Genomic DNA, 24,496 nt, shown 5'->3' with positions numbered 1-24,496 from the left:
CTTAGATATTTGGGAACAGGATGTAACTATCCATCGCCTTTCAAGGGCCAGAAGAATGGTGGAATGCACCTTGGGCATATTGGCATCTAAATGGTGTATTCTTAATCGAGCCTTGGATACCAATGTCACCAATAGCGAAACAAAAATTTATGCACTATTACACAATTTGGTTATTGATAAAGAAAACATAGATCTCCACCCCAATGATATTCAAGATCCTAACCAAAATAATTATTTATGGAATCCTCAATCTATAAAAACCCCTCAAAGGTTTCTAAAGATATTAGAGATGCCTTTTCTGAATATTTTTATAGAAATAAATTTTCATGGCAATTATAGCTTTATAATTTATTAAAAATATTACTCAATTTTTTTTATTGATTTGTAATTATTTAATAAAAGTTTATTTATTTTATGTGTCTTAAATATGATTTAAATAATATAAAAGCTCTTTAAAGAAAAAATAACAATGTAATATATTTTTTATTCATGATCACTTTCATAATTTAACAATAAATCAAAAATAATTTTAATATTTTCTTTCCCCTCTCAAATCTTTTTGCAAAGGTTTGCTGAAGCATAACATTGATCCAAGAGTTTCTTGATAATCTATTTTCTTTTATTTTTTCTATTTCAAGAATTTGCTCAAATAGATCTGGTTTAAAATTATAAATATATAATATAAATTACCTTGATCAATATTCATCTTTTTAATTAATTTTTTGCAAGATAAATTTGATCCTATACTAGTTGATGGTGATGCTAAATATATATAATATTATTTATATAAAATATGATTACAATCATTCCTTAAAATTGTAGCTTCGCTACTTGTCTCTATGCAGGGGATTTCAATGGCTATGTATTAATAAAATCTTAATAAAAATTAGTATATTTATCATCTTCATATTGATAATTTTCATTACCAGTAATTTGCTCATACATTGCTCTAGCAATATTTGCTTTATCAATTTTAGATATAACAGGATTTTTTTTTTCAAATTGATGTACTGAATCCCTGGCTATATTTTTTATATTCCCTCATAAAGCAATCTCTTAGATTTTTCCATGCTGATTTGGCCATCTCTACTGCAAAAGAAAAATATTTCAAATTAATATACTCTTTAATTACCTGTCTCATTATTGTTTTCAGCTGATGGTATCTGATAGAGTTGATCAAATCTTCTTTATTGATTTTCTACAAAAAATTATTAACATAACATTTATTTATATTCTAATATTATATATATATATAATAACATTTATTATTTTAATAGCATTTCAAAAATTTACTTGCAAATTTTCTTTTTCCGCCATATTGTAGTTATGTCGCTTTGAAAAAAAAACAAAATGTTTTGTAACTTGATTTCTATGTTTAATGCGACAAATTTGGCAGGAATGTCGTGTCGCGTCGCAAAAGCGCACTATGAATAGTCATTGGTAGTTACATATATTTGTATTTTGTCGTGTCGCTGGCGCTCTACTGTGAATGCACTCTAATAATACACTTTTTTCCCAAGCTTATAATTGGGTATGTTAAAATCACATATTTTAAAAATATTATTTTGTCGATTAATGGCTAATTAAATATAGCGGAATAAATATCATATCTTATATAAATTTAAATTTTTAGAATTGATTTACCTATTTCTTCGATGGGCTATTCATTAAAATAGGTAATGATTTGAAGTGTAAAGCCTTAATTGATACTGTATCATTTCCATGTTAAATTGGGAATGTGCAATTGTATAAAGGGTTCAAATGGTGCACTATGCCAATGCCAGCATCGTTATTAATATATTTGATAAACATTTTTATTTAGGCATAAATCATAAATGAATTCAAAGATATTTTTGTAAATAAACCACCAAACCAATTACTACACAAGACAGTCATAGTTCTTCCCTTTTAGCTTTAGGCAAATGTTGCACTAGTCCCTCATTTTATCTACCACTGAAAAATATTGAGAATAATTTTAAACTTCCTGATTTAATTGAAAACAATCATTACAATAAAAATTCAAATAGCTTTTATGATATTGAAATATTTTCAAATATAATGATAATAGTAATATTATTAATGGAATTAATGACACCATGAAGATTTATCTAAGGATATATACAATAAAGCCATTTTATTCAAAGAAACAATATTATTTTATCATAAATAAAAAATGATTTAATTAACTTAACAACCCCAACTCGATATGAGCATTATATTTTGAATAAAAAACCTATTATCGAAAGCTATCAAAGATCCATGTCCTACCTAGAGCTTTGGCTCGAAGAGAAAAAATAAACCGCAAATATAATATTGGCTAATCTTTTATATATACTAGTACATTCCTGCCAAATTTGTCGCATTAAACATAGAGATCAAGTTACAAAACATTTTGTTTTTTTTTTCAAAGCGACATAACTACAATATGGCGGAAAAAGAAAATTTGCAAGTAAATTTTTGAAATGCTATTAAAATAATAAATGTTATTATATATATATATAATATTAGAATATAAATAAATGTTATGTTAATAATTTTTTGTAGAAAATCAATAAAGAAGATTTGATCAACTCCATCAGATACCATCAGCTGAAAACAATAATGAGACAGGTAATTAAAGAGTATATTAATTTGAAATTTTTTCTTTTGCAGTAGAGATGGCCAAATCAGCATGGAAAAATCTAAGAGATTGCTTTATGAGGGAACATAAAAACTATAGAGCCAGGGATTCAGTACATCAATTTGAAAAAAAAAATCCTGTTATATCTAAAATTGATAAAGCAAAACTTATTAGAGAATCATGACAAATAAAATAAAAATAACTATACTTTTTTGTAATATGATCAATTAAAATTATATCTAAAAAATATGTTGTTTATTATATAGGGTTATTGTTGTTTTTCAGATAAATTTAATGTATGTCTTGCATTTCTGAAATTATTTGTCAAAGAATTTGATAAGGGATATATATTTTTTATGTTAAGTAAAAAAAAATGCTGTCTATTTAGATTACAAAAATGCCATTAAACACTAATGATTTTATATTTTTTAAGATATTTTTTTTTATTGACATATAAATTTAGGATAATTTTTTTAAAAAACAATGAGGATTATTTATTATGTATTTGATAAAATTAAGAGCAAATCCTTGTTGACATTTTAATTTATGATGGAAAAAGCGACAAAATAAATCTGGGCGGTCATCTGGAGAGGAAATAATTAATATATAATTTTATATCATTTAGGGTTGATGAAAGTGATGACGGATTAACAAAGCAGTGTACAAAACACAATACGTCCTGATAAAGATGATATGCCTATGATCGCAAAACGATATTTCTGTCAATGTCAGCATTGGTATCCCCCTCTAAAATAGAATCATGAAAGAAAATGTTAACTAAACCATAAAACGGTCGTAATTATTGTTATAAAGGCCACGACAGAACTACTGCATATTTTCCCATTAATAAAGTTGATGAAATTGGCTGTACTGTACATTCAAGTTTGAACACGCAAAACGATATTGTCAATGTCAGAATTGGTATCCCCTTCTAAAATAGAATCATGAACGACAATGTTAACTCAACTATAAAACGGTCGTGAGTATTGCTATAAAGGCCACGACAGAAATATTGCATATTTTTCCATTAATAAAGATGAAATCGGCCGTACTGTACATTCAAGTTTGAACATTCCTCCAAATATTCATGAAAGTTTCTCAGAGAATCGGATAAAATAATATTTATATTAACTTCTTATGAAGTCAATGATAGTACAGAATTAAATATTTATATTTGTTAAAAAATAGGCGGAGGTGGCATAGGGATTGTGGTAGAGATGATAGAAATATCATTTGAAGAAATGGGTGAAAATAAAATAAACATAGATATAAAACATAAGATAAAAAATAAACCTCCAGATGAATTCATTTAAAGCGTAGTTCTTTATTATATTGTTTACCAGTAACTCTAGAACGGGTAAGGCATTTGTTTAATCGTCATTGTTTTCTTTGCTTATCTTTAATAATAGATTCATCATGTTAAGTAGCAATGTGAGGGATTAGGGTTAACCTAGACAAATAAAGGAATCAGGCAAAAATATAAATAAACTATTGTTAAAATTAAACAAACATTAAAATAATGTAAAACAGGTAGATGGATCAATATTAGATGCATATTTCTAGTAGTTGGAGGGCTATCATCAAAAAAAATTTTTGGGGGACTTATCAAGCCTATTATGATATTCTAAAAGTTAAAAAATAACATGATGAATGTAATGTTATTAAGATAAAGGTTAATTAATTGTAAGGTAATTAAAAAATAAGATTAAAAAAGGGGGGATAAAAGAAGGTATAAATTATTATATTATAAAAATTAAATTAAAGGGGTTGATAAGGTTTTGAGAAATAGTGGTTAATAGATAATGGAGGTAGAAAGAAAAGAATGAGATAATAAAATTTAGTAATAAGTAAAAATGTTTATATTTGTTAAAAAATAGGTAGAGGTGGCATAGGGATTGTGGTAGTGGTGATAGAAATATCATTTGGAGAACTGGGTGAAAATAAAATAAACAGATATATAAAACATAAGATAAAAAAAAAAAAATAAACCTCCAGATGAGTTCATTTCAAGCGTAGTTCTTTATTATATTGTTTACCAGTAACTCTAGAACGGGTAAGGCGTTTGTTTAATCGTCATTATTTTCTTTGCTTATCTTTAATAATGCATTCATCATGTTAAGTAGCAATGTGAGGGATTAGGGTTAACCTAGACAAATAAAGGAATCAGGCAAAAATATAAATAAACTATTGTTGAAACTAAACAAACATTAAAATAATGTAAAACCCGTGTCAATATTAGATGCATATTTCTAGTAGTTGGAGGGCCATCATCAAAAAATATTTTTGGGGGACTTATCAAACTTATTATGATATTCTAAAAGTTAAAAAATAACATGATGAATGTTATGTTATTAAGATAAAGGTTAATTAATTGTAAGGTAATTAAAAAATAAGATTAAAAAATATGGGAAAAAAGAAGGTATAAATTATTATATTATAAAAATTAAATTAAAGGAATTGATATTTTGAGAAATAGTAGTTTATAGATAATAGAGATAGAAAGAAAAGAATGAGATAATAAAATTTAGTGATAAATAAAAATGTTTATATTTGTTAAAAAATAGAGGGAGGTGGCATAGGGATTGTGGTAGTGGTGATAGAAATATCATTTGGAGAACTGAGTGAAAATAAAATAAACATAGATATAAAACATACGATAAAAAAAAACAAAATAAACCTCCAGATGAGTTCATTTCAAGCGTAGTTCTTTATTATTTTATCTACCAGTAATTCTAGAACGGGTAAGGCGTTTGTTTAATCGTCATTATTTTCTTTGCTTATCTTTAATAATAGATTCATCATGTTTTGTAGCAATGTGAGGGATTATGGTTAGCCTAGAAAAATAAAGAAATCAGGCAAAAATATAAATAAACTATTGTTGAAATTAAACAAACATTAAAATAATGTAAAACCGGTAGATGGGTCAATATTTGCATATTTCTAGTAGTTGGAGGGCTATCATCAAAAAAAAATTTTGGGGGACTTATCAAGCCTATTATGATATTCTAAAAGTTAAAAAATATCATGATGAATGTAATGTTATTAAGATTAAGGTTAATTAATTGTAAGGTAATTAAAAAATAAGATTAAAAAAGGGGGAAAAAGGAAGGTATAAATTATTATATTATAAAAATAATAAAAATTAAATTAAAGGAATTGATAAGGTTTGGCTATCATCAGAAAAATTTTTTTGAGGGACTTATCAAGCCTATTATGATATTCTAAAAGTTAAAAAATAATATGATGAATGTAATGTTATTAAGATTAAGGTTAATTAAATGTAAGGTAATTAAAAAAAAGATTAAAAAAGGGGGGGAAAGGATAATATAAAATATTATATTATAAAAATTAAAATTGATAAGGTTTTGAGAAATAGTGGTTAATAGATAATAGAGATAGAAAGAAAAGAATGAGATAATAAAATTTAGTGATAAATAAATTCATTAAGGGAGGGGAAAAAAATAAAGAAAGAGTTATTTATAAGGATTGGAGATTATAAATAGGTTAGGATAAGAATATTTAAATATACTTGGTTATCTTCTTAATTATTGGTTATGAAAGAAAAATATGAGTATAAAAAGATTTTATTAATGTGTAATTGATAATATGGGATGAAAATTGATAAGATAATCTAAAAAATAAAGAAAGGATTAAGTGAAATAAAAAGTTTCATTCATATTTCCAAATTTGAGGGAGTATTGTTTTTATCAATTCATCCATGTTAGGTATGTGTACACCATCAATTCCATTCATCTGTATAAATAAAATAAAATCATAAAATAAAAAAAATAAAAATAAATACGTACCGATGACATGACGTAGCGATGACATGACGTCACGATGACGTAGTAAGGACATCGGAAAATTATAATTTGGCAACTCCTTTTTTTATAGATTTTATCTTTGTTATATATAAACTATATATATTTTTATCATATACAGTTGAATACATTTATTTTAAAAATCTGATGAGATTTATTGAACTTTTATTGAAAATTAATTTGTGTAAAAAATGATTTTCGATAAAGGCAATATTAAAATTGAGTTAATTGTTAAATGAATTAAAAGTGTTTGGATTCTTTTGTTAGTAATTCAATTTCATATCTTAATCAATTGGGTTTTTTAAATTTATTAAATTCCTAAGTTATTCAAATCTTAATCTTTGTATATCTAATATTTAAACAATATAATTTAATCCTAAATTAAAATTATGAATAAGTCTAAAACCTTTTCCTCATCATCTATTTTCATTTCAATAAAATTTTATCCATTATTATAGAAATCAAATATACTTGTTTACTTTTAGAATCAAAATCTTAAGATAAATTTAAAAAATTAAGTTTTGTATTATAAATAAAAGTAGTCATTGTAATTTTATATATTAATTCTATAAAATATTTTAACAATAGTGTGTATTATGTCATTTTAGCAGCTTTCTTTTTAAATTAAATACTAATCAGTCACTTATAAAGTATAATCAAAGTAATTATTTTATTAAATAAATAAATAAACAATGCAAATATGACATGAAAATTAATTTAAAAAATTTAATAATTATTATAATGAAATGTAAGTTTTTCTACAAAATTCAATAACTTTGACATTTAACATATATAATAAAACATTATAAAAAATAACAAATTAGGAGACATTATATTATAATTGAAACAAAATTAAGAGGGGAATGAGTTAATAATACAATGGAAATTAGATTTGATGACTTGGATTGCAAGTTTTTGACAAAGATAAAATCCTTCTTTACGATCTTCTGTTTTGAGTAAAATTGGTCTGTCCAGTATTTGATTAAGTCTTGAGCTTAAGTAGTAAATGTGGTCATGATGACTGGTACAAAATGGTATTTTAAGAGATTTTATGTGTAGAGAAAAACGAAAACAAAAAAATATATTTTATTTATTATTGTTATATTAAAAATGTTCATACTATATATATATATATTATCTAAAAATTAGAATACATATAATCAAAACGAAAACAAAAGTAATAATAGGTAAAGTTATAAAAATTAAATTATATAAAATTGAATTGTAAAAAGTTGAATTGTAAAAGGTTAAATCGTAAAAGGTTGAATTGTAAGTCAAAAAGCAAAAATGAAATAACAGTACAAATTTGAATATATAACATTCTCCTTCTTCTAAAAGTAAAAAGCCTTCACATAAGTTTAATTATATTATCGTAATTAGTTTGTTGTCCAAGTGGTTTATCGTTTTGACCATCCAGTTGTTTCATAAGTCATCATATCGTTGGCTTGTCCAAATCGTTTATCGTGTTTGTATGTTGGTTTGTTTATATCGTAGCTTGATATCCTTATTGTAAGTTGTCCTTATAAATCGTGAATTTGTCATATAGCTTGCTTGTCATATTCAGTCGTTATTATTATCAATTTTCAAAATTGTTATTATCATCAGTAAGTTGCGAATAATGAGAAATAATAGTTCATCAAATTGGATATAAGAATAAATGAAGAATGATAAATCAATAAGATTTTTTTTTAATGTATTAAGTTAGTTTATTAAAAATATCATTGAATTAAAATCTATATAAAAAACTGTATAATAAAAAAATAAATAATTAGTATAGTAAATTGTATGTTGGGTGGGAGGAGGTCAAGAAAGAGAGCCGTGGATGGCAATGCAGTTAGATCTGTATATATCAATAGATATGCGCTGTCTGAGATAGAAGCCTTCCTGTGGGTCACTAGTGATGGCGCGGATATCCAAGGGATTTGAAGAAGGTTAGGGCATGATTGCCAAAAAAACCGGTTGTGTCGGATACGATTGGTATGAGATTGCAATTGGTTAGGGAAGTGTATTTATTAATTTTAGATTTTCAGCTCGTATGAATGAGTGTTATTAAAGGAGGGAGCAAATCGATCGATGCAAGTATAGCCCCATGCTAATGGAATTCCAATACTCCATGGTATTAATGTCAGCCTATCTGGCCGTATATTATTTTCGGTTGAGAGGCCACAGGGTTCGAGGGTTGCTGGAATTTGAGCTGAGCGTAGAGCACGGAGAATGGTGCACAACCAAGACGGTGACCTATTGCTATGCGTAATTTTTCGTTTGTTAAGAGAAGTCCTAAGTTTGAGCTGGGCAAAGCTTCTAACCATTCATAGCCCGATAGGGAAGGCAAAAGTTGTGGAACTTGCAGTTGTGGGAGAGAGAGATGATCAACTGTAATGGGAGATAATAAATGTGAAAGGATTGATGGGGATCCCTTAGAAGCAGCACTGGATATTAGATATTCAACGGAGTGGCGTATTAAGGGAAGATCCCAGTCATGTTGCTTTCGTGATGTGGGGTTTGGAGCTGAGAAGGAATTCTCTTTCCAGATTGCTAGGGCGTGGGGAAGGTGGGGGTCTGTGGGGTTATTGTTAAGTGATAAAATAATTAAACCGGAGCTGGATTCTGAGGCTAAAAAGGTAGCAAGGCTGAGTGATGCGGGTGATCTTAAGCCAAGACCCCCAAATTTCGAGGGTAAGGAGGCCTGAACCCAAGAATTAGGGCTGAATTTTATATTAAGGATGCCTTCAAGAGTCTTTGATTGTTGATTCTATTTGGGTGAGAATTTACGGGTATAAGAAAAGTGGGGCAGAGCGGAAGGCGTGTTGGATTTTTGGGATAAAGATAAAGTTTTTGAGAAGGAAGAAAGCTTGATGGGAGGGAAGGACTTGAAGGATTTTATGTAAAAGGTGGAAATTACGGAGAAATTTTGTTTTAAAATATTCGATTCCTTTATTGCTGCCTATTGGAGATCCAAGATGTGTGAACCGGATAGGTTAATGGGTGTGAAGTTATGAGGAACGATAAAGGTTTCATCTGGTGAATAAAATTCGCATTTGTTGTAGACAACCCTGTAATATGGTTAGATTATTTATTATAGGCGCTATTTTTAGGAGTTCATCATATGGACCAGCAAGGGTTCCATCATCCAAATACCAAACATTGAGGGTCAAATTTGTCTCACGATTTATCGATTCAATGATTGACTGGATACCTAAGCAAAAAAGGGCGGGTCCAAGGGGATCACCCTGTTGAATGCCTTGCCTTGATTCAATTATTGTATTGTTGAATTTAAGGTAGGATGAATTGGTATAAGAGGCAAAAAGATATGGAGAATATTCTGGAAAAGCGTCGCAGAAAATAGGGAGAAAGTGTTCTCGTTTTAAAGAGTTAAAGGCGTTTTTGAAATCCACTTTTAGTATGCAGTTTTTAGTGGAGTGAAGTTGGATACGTGTGGCATGGGAGGCTGCTTCACAACCGGAAGGTATGTTAAAGCCAAGCTGATGGGGAACTAATCGCTCGGTGACATTGCTTTTAATGCGGGTACAAATAATTTTAGATATAATTCGACGGAAAATAGAGCCGACGGCGATTGGGCGTATGCCGCCATCTTTTTTGTTTAAGGCTTTAAGCGTGCACCGTGAATAAGAGGTTGTATTGTAGAAGATATGTTGTCGTTTAAAATATGATTAAGTAGAGTTGTTATGTTGTGTATAAGTTCAATGTTGGTGGTTATTGATTTGGTAAGGTCCTGAAGGATATAATATCTTCAGCGTTTTTATATTTTGCGTTTTAGTATAAGCGTTTTAATATTTAATTTACTTTATGCGTTTTAATATTTATTTTATTTTTATATTTTAAGTTATGTAGTCTTTTAAATAAGCAGGTTTTTGTTTAATTCGCATCGGTCTAGAAATCGGTGTTATATCATTTTTATCAATAATTTTTATATTTTTGTCCACACTTCCCTCCTTAAAAGAATCCTAAGAGTCATAATTAATAAGTGTGTTAAAACAGTTTCTAATTCTTAATTGATCTAAATGTCTCCCCAAAATATTTTTATCTGTCTTAACTTGGAACATCATGTCACTTTCTTTGTGTATGACCATGCCTTTGCACCATTTGTCATCACCTTGTACTTTGTACCAAACAAAATCTCCTGTGTTAAAGGTTCTATTTCGTGGTTAAGTAACGTTTATTTTGTTCTCCTTCTCCTCCAACAGTTTTAATAAGTCCAATTTAATTCTAATATCTCGATTGAACATTCTCTGAGATGGTGTAACTCCTGTAGTATCATTACGCGTATTTCTGTAATTAAATAAAAATTTGTCAAGTGCGATGTCTAAGTCAATTTTAATATTCCTTTTCATATGTGTTTTGAACGTTCTTACCATGCGTTTTACCTGGCCATTGGATTGCTGGTGATAGGCAGATGTAAGCACATCTTTGATACCATAATTGTTGCAAAATTTTTCAAAATCGTTACTCGTAAAGTTAGTGCCGTTATCAGTAACTATAGTTTCAGGTATTCCATATAGCGCCTTTTAAGTAATATCAGTCGTAATATTTTTAACAGGAATAATAATTGGAAATTTGCTGTAGGCATCGACTATTATCAACCAATTTCTTGTGAAGAACGGCCCGGATAATCTATGTGTAACCTTTCAAACGGTTTGGTTGCAGGATTGTCATGATATACGTTACAATCGTCACAACTTTTCACTTCCATTTCTATGTCATTATTGATACCAGACCACCACATGTAATCTTTGGCTAAGGATTTGGTTTTTCCTGCTTCCAAGTGACCTTCATGTAATGACTGTATTACATTTTTTCTCATAGAAGACGGAATTATGATTCTGTTGGTTTTGTAAAGACAATCCTTAATTATACTTAATTCCAAATCAATGTTTTTATAAATATTATTCATTATAGGTCTGTTGTTATTAATATCATTTATAACTTGCGTTAATTCAATATCTATTAAAGGTTCATCACGAATTTGATTTAATAAGTAAATCCCCATATTCATTTATTACAGTGATATTTTTAACAGCTTCATCATGACATTCTTGTGGTAATCTCGAGAAACAATCAGGAACAACATTATATTTACCGGCTTTATACTTTATATTAAAATCATATCCTCCTAATGTTAAATTCCACTTCTGGAGTCTTAAGGACATGGTGCTATTATCCTTAAGACCCTTGATAAAGATGTGAACTAGAGGCTTGTGGTCAGTAATTGTAAATTTTGTGCCGATTAAATATTCCTGGAACCTCTTTATAGCAAACATAATAGCGAGAGCCTCACGCTCAATATTGGTGTAGTTCATTTCGGATTTTAATATGTTCTTGACGCGAAAGCTATAGGCTTTTTTTTACCGTCTTTTTCAGTATGAAATAATACAGCTCCTAAACCACATTTAGATGCGTCAGTGGCTATCCATATAGGTAATTCAGGGTTAAAATATGTCAAAGCAGGTGGAAGACTAATCAACTTCTTAAGATCATTAAAACTTTTAGAGTGTTCTAAGTTCCAAGCCCATTTTTCTTTGTTGACGATTTTATATAGAAAATCGGCTATTTCTGCAAATTTATTCAAAAATTTTCTATAGTAGCCAGCCATTCCCAGAAATGTTGATAATTCAGCAGCGGATTTTGGTTCTGGCATATTAATTATTGCTTCAATTTTGTCGTGATTAGCATGAATCCCCTTGGAGTCAATATCATGACCCAGGAACCTCACTTTGTTTTTGAAGAACACACTTTTGTTGAAGTTAGGTATTAGCCCAAACAATGATATTCTATCAAACACTTTTTTTATGTTATTAAGGTGGGCTTCATCGTTTTTCCCAGTTATTAGTAAATCATCAATATAAAATATGACGTCATCCATGTCACCGAAGATTTGATCCATGATCTGTTGGAAGATTGCAGATGAGGTCTTAAGCCCAAAAGGAAGTCTAGTAAATTGGTAATATCCCTTGTGCGTAGATATAGTTAAAATTTTTCTGCAACCTTTATCAATCGGGACCTGTAAGAAAGCATTTTTAAAGTCAATCTTAGTAAATTTCTTTCCTACTGAAAGTTTAGCTATTAGATCATTTATTCGTGGTAGAGGGTATCTGAAATCTTCTAGAACTGGGTTTACAGTGTCCTTAAAATCAGCACAAAGCCTAATGCTCCCATCATCTTTGTAGACAGCGGTATCGGACATCATTCACCGGCTCCATAATTTTATCATGTATCCATTTTTTAAGTTCATTGCTTACAAGATCAATTTTTGAATAAGGAATACGTCTAGGCGGTATAATTTTAGGTTGGGCATCTCTTTTTAAATGTAAATTGGCACTTGCTTTGTTGATTGGCCCATTAGTTAATTTGGATTCACACTCTTTAATCAATTTTTTTATTTCATCTTCATAATTAGTGTCAACATATGCTATAAATTTATTTTAAATATTTTTGAAAGCGTTGATCCATGTACGTCCCAACAAGGCATTTTTTCTCGATTCAACGACTACCGCTTGTAAATATTTTGAAATACCTTCATAAGTCACTTTAACTTGAGTAACGCCGATGATCTTGATTAAATTTCCGTCATAAGCGGTAAGTTGTAACTCAGATTTCTTAACATCTCTAATACCAAGTTTTTTAGCCAGACCATGAAGTATGATAGTATATTTGGAGCCTGTGTCGACTTGCATACACGTAACAATATCGTTCACTTTTAAAGTAGTCATAAATGCATTATCTTTGTCATTAAGCATGTCCCCAGATAAGTTGTTAACATTGAAATGTTATCATCTTTGTTCTTTGTAGAGTCGACTTTCTCTTCAATAATTTATTCAATATTCATATTGAAATCGTTGTTGTTGTATTGTATTTGCTTTCTATTATTGTTGTCACTACCTCTATAATTATTTGAGTTGTTGTTATATTGTATTTGCTTTCTCTGATTATTGTCGCTACCTCTATAATTATTTGAATTGTTGTTATAAGATTGGTAAATGTTACGATTTCCGTCACCGTATTGGATCTGTTTTCTTTGATTATTATCATGCCATGTATTATTTATACCATAATTAGATTGATTATTATTGTTGTAGCGATAGTTGTTGTAGTTATAGTTGTTAAAATTATCTTGGTATCTCGAATTATTATTACCGTAATTCCTATCATAGTATCTAAAATTATTGTTGTAATTCCTATCTCTATCTCTATTAATTTCTAAATTATTTCTGAAATTATTATCAGGTCTAAAATAATTATTATAGTCATTTCTATTTCTATTATTAAAGTTTTTATCTTTATCAGACTTTTTATCGTTATTCATATAACTTATATTATCAATATCTGATTTATCATTAATACTATCTAATCTAATTCCTAGCTCTACCATTTCATTTAAGGTTAAATTAATATTTTTACAAAATTTATATTTTATTTTGTCATTTAAGGTAGACATACGTAATTTTTCTTTTAATCTACTGTCGTCCGATAAATTACATTTTTTATGCAGTTTTGATACTCTTATGTACTATTGCATGAAATTTTCACTCGAGTTCTGCTGTAATAAGTTAAATTTGTTTATTAAAATGTTTTTATCTTGTACAGGTAAAAGGTAAGTTAACTTTTTAGTCACTATCTTAAGATCTAATATGTCGGTATCGGAGCAAATTAATTTAATATTATCAAACACATCATCAGATAAATTATTAAGTAAAGTATTTATTTTAATAAAGTCCGGTAATGTGCTGGTCGAAAAATAACTTAATATTCTGTCTAAGTAAATCTCAGTGAGTGGTCCAACCAATTTTGGAATTTTGTATATTAATTCTGGTTTAGTGTCCATATTTTATTAATGATTACAATAATTTTGGAAATCATAATAACACTTTATATTTTTACAAAAATACACCGGAGTTGAATAAACTCCGAGTCGTCATAAACATAAAACTTTCCATTGAGTTGTTCAAAATAGTTAACCATTTCCTTAAGACTAACAAATTCAAAAACGATATCGTCACTGCCTGGCACTCTTGAATAATGTACGTCACAATTGTAGGTCAACTCAAAAAGTATATAATAAATAGATATTTTCCAAAGAATATTAATAAGTTTAAATGAAAATAATAAGAATAACTTTAAAATGATTTTTACCTTTTTTTTCCCTTCTTACATAGATTTTATTTGTTTCTTTTTATTTTTTATTATTCATATTTTTACATTTTTTTAAAAAATTAAAAAATTAAAAAATATTGCATGGTGGCGAGTCTTTTTTGCCAACCACACCCGGGGCACCATGTAGAGATTTTACGTGTAGAGAAAAACGAAAACAAAAAAATATATTTTATTTATCATTGTTATATTAAAAATGTTCATACTATATATATATTATCTAAAAATATAAATTAGAATACATATAATCAAAACGAAAAACAAAAGTAATAATAGGTAAAGTTATAAAAATTAAATTATATAAAATTGAATTGTAAAAAGTTGAATTGTAAAAGGTTAAATCGTAAAAGGTTGAATGTAAGTCAAAAAGCAAAAATGAAATAACAGTACAAATTTGAATATATAACAGTATTGATAAGAGATGTCCACGTATTTATCATATTTAAATTTTTCTGTAGTCACTAAATCTTTGTTTAAGTTTGATGGAGCCTTATTAATATAAATGCTGTAAAGGAGTAATTCATTGTAATATTCTATTTACATATTATGTGTTATATTCGTCATTTAGGTATGATTATATATATTTACGATTAATATAATAAGGTGTTGGTTAATTTCCTTATATATTATTGACATCACATATCCTATTGCTATAATAAAATGTAAATTGTGACTGAATTATTAAAAGTGAATAAATTGTAACTGACGACTAAATTACTAAAGTGGCAACGAGGATTCTAATATTCTAATTATATCAAGTAAGAAAATAATTTATTAATTGTTAAAAATTATGCCTCAAGTCAAAATCAATACTATCATAAATATCGATAACGAAAAATTCCAGGTTAATAGGCTGATTGAAAGTTGGTTTCAATTAAGGGACGCAACAATGAGATTAAAAACTGGACACCGACCGAGCAAGAGAATAAGGACCTGTTCATGGTGAGTTTTAGCGCTGAGGGCATTGACATTCTCGAAAAATATTTATTTCCTGAAACCATTCTAACGACGTAATTTGTTAAGATAAGAAGTGTTTATTACATATTGTTAAGCAGAATAAAACCATCTTTGGTAGTCTATTAGACTTTTTAAGGTTAATTAGGAATGATAATTAATCAATTGGAGAGTTTGCCAATAGGATCAAAATAACTGCGAAGGCGTATTGTTTTACGCTGACAGAAGGTGACAGCCATTTAAGAGATCAATTGGTGGCGGGTATAGATCTACCAGTTGAACTTAGGGCTAAATATTCGTTAGCATTGGATATGAACAAAAAACCCCTGACGTTCCAGTTTGTATTAGATATGGCCACGGCAACAAGAGCTCAGAATGAATTGGCTATTAAGAAAAACCTTGTGAATAGTGTCAAGCCGCAAAATTACAAACATAAAATGCCTAATTCACAAGAGTGTGTTAAAATAGATAATAATTATAGGCTATTAGCAAGTTTTAAGATGATAAATGTAAGAATTGTGCCGGCTGGCTGAAAAATATTTATGCCCAGCTAAAGACATAACATGTTTTAAGTGCCAAAGAACCGGACACTTTGCAGCATGCTGCCGTGGTAAATCTATATATCGCAAATTAAACTCAGTGAAACAATACTTTCACTCAAGTAATTCAATAAATAATCTTTGGACAGGTGGATTAAATAAAAGGGCAAAGGTTACAGCCAAAATAAATGGACTTAGTTTCATGTTTGACTATGATACGGGAGCACAAGCCTCTATTATAGGATTGAATATTTGGGAGAAAATTGGCAAACCACCAACATTTCCCACAAACCCATTATCAGCCTATGGAGATATGCCTTTGTATTTAATGGGTGAGGCCATGGTCCATATGCAAGTTGGGAAGTAAATTCGTAAATTAACAGTAATTATAATAAAGTCAAACTTCTGTTTGGGTTGTCATGGATTTTAGCATTTGGGTTTGAGTTACGAGACAGGTAAGCATACAACAGGTTATCAAAACGAATAGAGGACCAATAATATCAAGTCGCTGCCCAACGATGCCCCAATGGGCTGCTCGAATACAATCGGTGCCCCGCGGGCCGAGAAAAGTCACTAACGGAAGACTCAATAGGCCTTTGTTAGCTAAACAGTTCAAAACAGTTTTGGATGGCAAACCGGGGTTGATACATAATTTCGCCGTATTATTCCAGTTAAAAGATACGGCTGTTCCAAAATCGTTTCCAGCTCGTCGAGTGCCTTTTCCTTTACGAGAGCGGTTGAACTGGAACTGGATCGCCTTGTTGCTGCAGAGATTTTGGAGTCAATCAATTCTTCTACAATTAGAGTTCCATGGGCAATCCCAACGGTAAATGTCAGGTAAAACAATGGCGACGTATTTGCTCAGATTTCAAGGTGAGTTAAATCCCCATCTATTATATGTAGTGTTGTTAAAACGCCGCGAGTCGCGACCCCGACCCAAAGCTCGGGTCGTTTTATTCGACTCCGATTCAATGTTTGGGTCGTTTTTTTCGACTTCGACCCGAGTTCAAGCCGAAAAAAACGACTTCGACCCAAAATATGGGTCGTTTTTTTCGACTTCGACCCAAGCCCAAGCCGAAAAAAACGACCTCGACCCAAAATATGGGTCGTTTTTTACGACTCCGACTCAAAATTTGGGTTGTATTTTTCGACTCAAACTTGAAATTTGGGTCGTATTTTTCGACTCAAACTTGAAGTTTGGGTCGTATTTTTCGACTCAAACTTGAAGTTAGGGTCGTATTTTTCGACTCCAACTTGAAGTTTAGATCGTATTTTTCGACTCCAACTCAAAGTTTGGGTCGTTTTTCTGACTCAGACTCAAACATCGGGTCGTTTTATTCAATCCGACCCAAAATATGGATCGTTTTTTTTAAAGACGCCTTAAAGTTAGGGTTGCTTTTTTTCACCTAACCAAATATCTAGATCATTTTTTTCGACCAAAAGTCAAATAACATTTAGTAGATATTAATATTATAGGCGGGAAAGTTTCTTAAAGCTTCTTTAAATTATAACGCTCTGATTTAACTATTCCATCATAGTTATTTTTTAAAATTTTTAAGTAAAGATGTACCATAGAAAAGAGCCATTTGTTATGATGGTTATTTTTGAACTTTTTTAAATGAATTAGATAAAAATATATATTGTAGACATGTTAAATCAAAATTTCAGTGAAGATGTATCATAGATAAGTGACAATTGTCATAATCGACATTTTTGAACTTTTTTGAGTTTTTTTATAGCAAATTGCTAAAAATATATATTCTAAACATGTTAAATTAAAAATTCAGTGAGGATGTATCACAGATAAGTGACAATTGTCATAATCGTTATTTTTGAACTTTTTTCAATTTTTTTAAAGGAAATAGCTAAAAATATATATTCTAAACATGTTAAATTTAAAATTCAGTGAGGATATATCATATATTGGTGACAATTGTCATAATCGCTATTTTTGAACTTTTTCAAATTTTTTTAAAGGAAATAGCTAAAAATATATATTCTAAACATGTTAAATTTAAAATTCAGTGAGGATGTATCATAGATAGGTGACAATTGTCATAATCTTTATTTTTGAACTTTTTTCAATTTTTTTAAAGGAAATAGCTAAAAATATATATTCTAAACATGTTAAATTAAAAATTCAGTGAGGATGTATCATAGATAGGTGACAATTGTCATAATCGTTATTTTTGAAATTTTTTCAATTTTTTTAAAGGAAATAGCTAAAAATATATATTCTAAACATGTTAAATTTAAAATTCAGTGAGGATGAATCATAGATAGGTGACAATTGTCATAATTGTTATTTTTGAACTTTTTTAAATTTTTTTAAAGGAAATAGCTAAAAATATATATTCTAAACATGTTAAATTTAAAATTCAGTGAGGATGTATCATAGATAGGTGACAATTGTCATAATCTTTATTTTTGAACTTTTTTCAATTTTTTTAAAGGAAATAGCTAAAAATATATATTCTAAACATGTTAAATTAAAAATTCAGTGAGGATGTATCATAGATAGGTGATATTTGTCATATTCGTTATTTTTGAACCTTTTTTAATTTTTTAAAGGAAATAGCTAAAAATATATATTCTAAACATGTTAAATTAAAAATTCAGTGAGGATGTATCATAGATAGGTGACAATTGTCATAATCTTTATTTTTGAACTTTTTTCAATTTTTTTAAAGGAAATAGCTAAAAATATATATTCTAAACATGTTAAATTTAAAATTCAGTGAGGATGTATCATAGATAGGTGACAATTGTCGTAATCGCTATTTTTGAACTTTTTCAAATTTTTTTAAAGGAAATAGCTAAAAAAATATATCCTAAACATGTTAAATTAAAATATCAGTGAGGATGTATCACAGATAAGGGACAAAAAATGGTTATTATATATACGAGTAGTTAGGTACATAATAATCCTTAAGTGATAAAATGAGATGCTAATATATTTCTTGTAATTTTAATTTATAATAAAATTCTTAAATATGTTATTGTCATAGACTGGGTTAGAAAATCAACTATCACATAAACTCATCTATGTTTTATTCATATTATATTTTTAAGTTTGAGGATATAAAAATATTTCCTCTTTGAAGTTACTAGTTAGGATAAAATTTACTTGGCACATCTTACAATGATATTTATACCTTGTTTTTTTTTCGAGAATAAATTTTATGCGATATCTCATGAAGGAAATTACATATCATTGTACAGAGAATTAACTTTGTATATATTATCTGCACCCATATCTTTTATATCAATCTCTATCGATGACATTTTAAATTATATTGGAAACTAGATTGTGTAGATTTCTAAATATTAATTTAAAAGATTAAGATGCTAGAATTAATTATAGATATATCTTAATAATTTGTATATGCATTTATTATTTAAAATCTCTCGTTTTAAGCCTATTTAGCAAGAAAAATATTGACTAATTCTGTAATTGATAATAGATATCTATACCTTTATATAATCTATGAGAAAAATAGCTCTTATAATATTCTACTTAATAAAATAATGAATAATTAACGCCTGAAAAAAAGTAAGCGCTTTATAACATGGTTCAAAGTTAATCCCAGTATTAATTTTAATGTGTAATTTTTCTCAAGTGTTCAAAATTCTAAATCTTAATATCAAAAACTATTTTAGTTATCAATTTAAAGTCAAATAATATTAAAACACTAATATTCTCCAGTATTCATAAAAAACAACAGCCTGAAACAAGAACACTAAGCTCAAAACATTTAAATATTTGATACATTTATAGTTTAAATATTTTTATTTAAATTATATATATTTATTAATGTACAAAAAATTTAATTTAACAATATATATAGATATAAAAATTATGTATAAAATTTATTATTCATGATATTGATATCCCATGAATTTAAACATAAACACTGTTTAAGTGTTTCGGAGGCCATGCGATTTCTTTTATTTGTTACGGTGTCCACCCCTCTTGAGAAGACACGCTCGCTCTCAACGGATGTACTTTGCTGCGACAAAAAATCTTTAGCCATCATGCAAAAGTACGGAAAACGCTCAGAATTACAGTACGACTTAAAAAAACTCGACTTAACACTACATTTTTGAAAAATATGGCTCGCCTAAATTACTAAATTATATTTAAAAAAATTCATATTTTATATTAAAAAAATGCATATGGAATCGCAAATACTTGTAAAAAAAATTACAAGTATTTTATTAGTTTAAAAATTCCATATGGAAGTGAAGTGACTATTTAAATTCTAAAATTAAAAAAGATATTTTATTTTACTTGGCGTGGCACCAGCTAGACGGCAAATTTGTTGAGATTTTTTCTTTTCTTCATTGTTAGGGATAGGGATATGATTAATAATCATTTTTTTTAACTTTCCAAATATTTTTTATTATTTTTGAGGGTAGCCAAATTAAATTTTAATTTTTTTTTTATTCATTTTTTGTTTTTAAAATTATAATTCAATTTTAGAGAGTAACATAAATTTTATTAATAAAAGTTGTCCAATTTTCAGGATTAGTCAATATTTTTCTTGCTAAATAGGGTTAAAACGAGAGATTTTAAATAATAAATGCATATACAAATTATTAAGATATATCTATAATTAATTCTAGCATCTTATTTTAAATTAATATTTAGAAATCTACACAATCTAGTTTCCAATATAATTTAAAATGTCATCGATAGAGATTGATATAAAAGATATGGGTGCAGATAATATATACAAAGTTAATTCTCTGTACAATGATATGTAATTTCCTTCATGAGATATCGCATAAAATTTATTCTCGAAAAAAAAACAAGGTATAAATATCATTGTAAGATGTGCCAAGTAAATTTTATCCTAACTAGTAACTTCAAAGAGGAAATATTTTTATATCCTCAAACTTAAAAATATAATATGAATAAAACATAGATGAGTTTATGTGATAGTTGATTTTCTAACCCAGTCTATGACAATAACATATTTAAGAATTTTATTATAAATTAAAATTACAAGAAATATATTAGCATCTCATTTTATCACTTAAGGATTATTATGTACCTAACTACTCGTATATATAATAACCATTTTTTGTCCCTTATCTGTGATACATCCTCACTGATATTTTAATTTAACATGTTTAGGATATATTTTTTTAGCTATTTCCTTTAAAAAAATTTGAAAAAGTTCAAAAATAGCGATTACGACAATTGTCACCTATCTATGATACATCCTCACTGAATTTTTAATTTAACATGTTTAGAATATATATTTTTAGCTATTTCCTTTAAAAAAATTGAAAAAAGTTCAAAAATAGCGATTATGACAATTGTCACCTATCTATGATACATCCTCACTGAATTTTTAATTTAACATGTTTAGAATATATATTTTTAGCTATTTCCTTTAAAAAAATTGAAAAAAGTTCAAAAATAAAGATTATGACAATTGTCACCTATCTGTGATACATCCTCACTGATATTTTAATTTAACATGTTTAGGATATATTTTTTTAGCTATTTCCTATAAAAAAATTTGAAAAAGTTCAAAAATAGCGATTATGACAATTGTCACCTATCTATGATACATCCTCACTGAATTTTTAATTTAACATGTTTAGAATATATATTTTTAGCTATTTCCTTTAAAAAAATTAAAAGTTCAAAAATAGCGATTATGACAATTGTCACCTATCTATGATACATCCTCACTGAATTTTTAATTTAACATGTTTAGAATATATATTTTTAGCTATTTCCTTTAAAAAAATTGAAAAAAGTTCAAAAATAACGATTATGACAATTGTCACCTATCTATGATACATCCTCACTGAATTTTTAATTTAACATGTTTAGAATATATATTTTTAGCTATTTCCTTTAAAAAAATTGAAAAAAGTTCAAAAATAAAGATTATGACAATTGTCACCTATCTATGATACATCCTCACTGAATTTTAAATTTAACATGTTTAGAATATATATTTTTAGCTATTTCCTTTAAAAAAATTTGAAAAAGTTCAAAAATAGCGATTATGACAATTGTCACCTATCTATGATACATCCTCACTGAATTTTTAATTTAACATGTTTAGAATATATATTTTTAGCTATTTCCTTTAAAAAAATTGAAAAAAGTTCAAAAATAACGATTATGACAATTGTCACCTATCTATGATACATCCTCACTGAATTTTAAATTTAACATGTTTAGAATATATATTTTTAGCTATTTCCTTTAAAAAAATTTGAAAAAGTTCAAAAATAGCGATTATGACAATTGTCACCTATATATGATATATCCTCACTGAATTTTAAATTTAACATGTTTAGAATATATATTTTTAGCTATTTCCTTTAAAAAAATTGAAAAAAGTTCAAAAATAACGATTATGACAATTGTCACCTATCTATGATACATCCTCACTGAATTTTTAATTTAACATGTTCAGAATATATATTTTTAGCAATTTGCTATAAAAAAACTCAAAAAAGTTCAAAAATGTCGATTATGACAATTGTCACTTATCTATGATACATCTTCACTGAAATTTTGATTTAACATGTCTACAATATATATTTTTATCTAATTCATTTAAAAAAGTTCAAAAATAACCATCATAACAAATGGCTCTTTTCTATGGTACATCTTTACTTAAAAATTTTAAAAAATAACTATGATGGAATAGTTAAATCAGAGCGTTATAATTTAAAGAAGCTTTAAGAAACTTTCCCGCCTATAATATTAATATCTACTAAATGTTATTTGACTTTTGGTCGAAAAAAATGATCTAGATATTTGGTTAGGTGAAAAAAAGCAACCCTAACTTTAAGGCGTCTTTAAAAAAAACGATCCATATTTTGGGTCGGATTGAATAAAACGACCCGATGTTTGAGTCTGAGTCAGAAAAACGACCCAAACTTTGAGTTGGAGTCGAAAAATACGATCCAAACTTCAAGTTGGAGTCGAAAAATACGACCCTAACTTCAAGTTTGAGTCGAAAAATACGACCCAAACTTCTAGTTTGAGTCGAAAAATACGACCCAAACTTCTAGTTTGAGTCAAAAAATACGACCCAAATTTCAAGTTTGAGTCGAAAAATACAACCCAAATTTTGAGTCGGAGTCGTAAAAAACGACCCATATTTTGGGTCGAGGTCGTTTTTTTCGGCTTGGACTTGGGTCGGAGTCGAAAAAAACGACCCAAAATTTGGGTGAGCTCTGTTCGAGCCGACTCGGCTAAGCCGATTAACAACACTAATTATATGATCATCACGTTATTCCAACGCTGGATGACTTACTACAAAAGAATCAGGGGGGGGGGCAAGTTTTACAGTGATAGATTTAAAGGACACATATCTACAAATGGCCGTTGAGCCAGAGTCCCAAGAATATTTGGTCATCTCAACACATAAAGAATATTATACCAAAGGCCGTCTGGGTTTTCGTGCGCGCCAACTATTTTCCAGCATTACATGGACAATGTTTTGAAAGTTTGCCTGATGACTGGAGTTATCTGGACGATGTAATTATCTCCGGCAAAATGACGCCGAACATCTGGCTAATTTAAAAATGTACTCGATAGGTTGCTGGAAGCAGGCCTCAAAGCCAAATTTTAAAAAGTTCAATTTTTACGAAATTCTGTTTCGTTTTTAAGTATCGTTATCGACCAAAATGGGGTACATCTAAGCGAGCAAAAAGTAAAAGCAATCCAGGCCGCACCTAACCCAAGAATGTTTATCAATTACGTTCATTTCTTGGTCTTGTAACGTATCATATGACCCAGTATAATTTTTTTGCTTGAATATGAGTTAAATTAAGAATTGAATGATATTTATTTTTTGATAAGCCCAGCCTTCGGCTGGAGGGTGTGGCCTGAGGTAGGGAAATAAGAGACAATTAAATGGAAAGAAAATAGGGAAATTAAAAGGGAAAGGAAGGTAAAGATAAAAAAAGGAAATTAAAAAGAGAAGATGGGAAAGGGAAATGATGAGAAAGGGAAAGATAATAAAAGAAATTAAAAGGGAAAGAAAGGAAAAGAGAATTTTAGTATTTTTTAAATTTTGATTTTTCCTATATTATTTGAGACTGTTGTTAAAATAATGAATGTTAGTGATATCTTTAGTAGGGATACATATGCTGTCGGCATAGCATAGTCAGTCTACATTTTGTATGTTACTGAAAATTATTATTTGAGTTAAAATATATATCTTTATAAAAATATTAACATAAGACTAACATTTAACATTAAAAAATCCCAATCTAGGTTCAAGCCTACAATATCTGGAAAAATATCTAAACATCCAAGATCTTAATAATTTAAAAAGATTTTCTCAAGCCCATTTCAATCCCTAATAATTTTTGAAAACCAGCCAATATTAATTTTGAGAAATATTTTTTAA

At 28.2% G+C, this 24,496-nt stretch overlaps 1 protein-coding gene across 1 annotated transcript; it reads right to left on the bottom strand.

Moving 5' to 3' along the window:
- Window positions 1–13,270: 13,270 nt before the first annotated feature.
- On the bottom strand, window positions 13,271–13,828 carry LOC135928556 (TBC1 domain family member 5 homolog A-like). The gene has a single exon (XM_065465014.1). The coding sequence runs from the start codon at window positions 13,826–13,828 to the stop codon at window positions 13,271–13,273; it is 558 nt and encodes a 185-aa protein (XP_065321086.1).
- Window positions 13,829–24,496: the final 10,668 nt, after the last annotated feature.

This window comes from Gordionus sp. m RMFG-2023, chromosome 1 (genome assembly GCF_954871325.1).
Source record: "Gordionus sp. m RMFG-2023 chromosome 1, tfGorSpeb1-WG-v2, whole genome shotgun sequence".
Lineage (NCBI taxonomy): Eukaryota > Metazoa > Nematomorpha > Gordioida > Chordodea > Parachordodidae > Gordionus > Gordionus sp. m RMFG-2023.
Note: the sequence above shows the minus strand (reverse complement) of the source record. Positions and strands in the feature narration are given on the sequence as shown.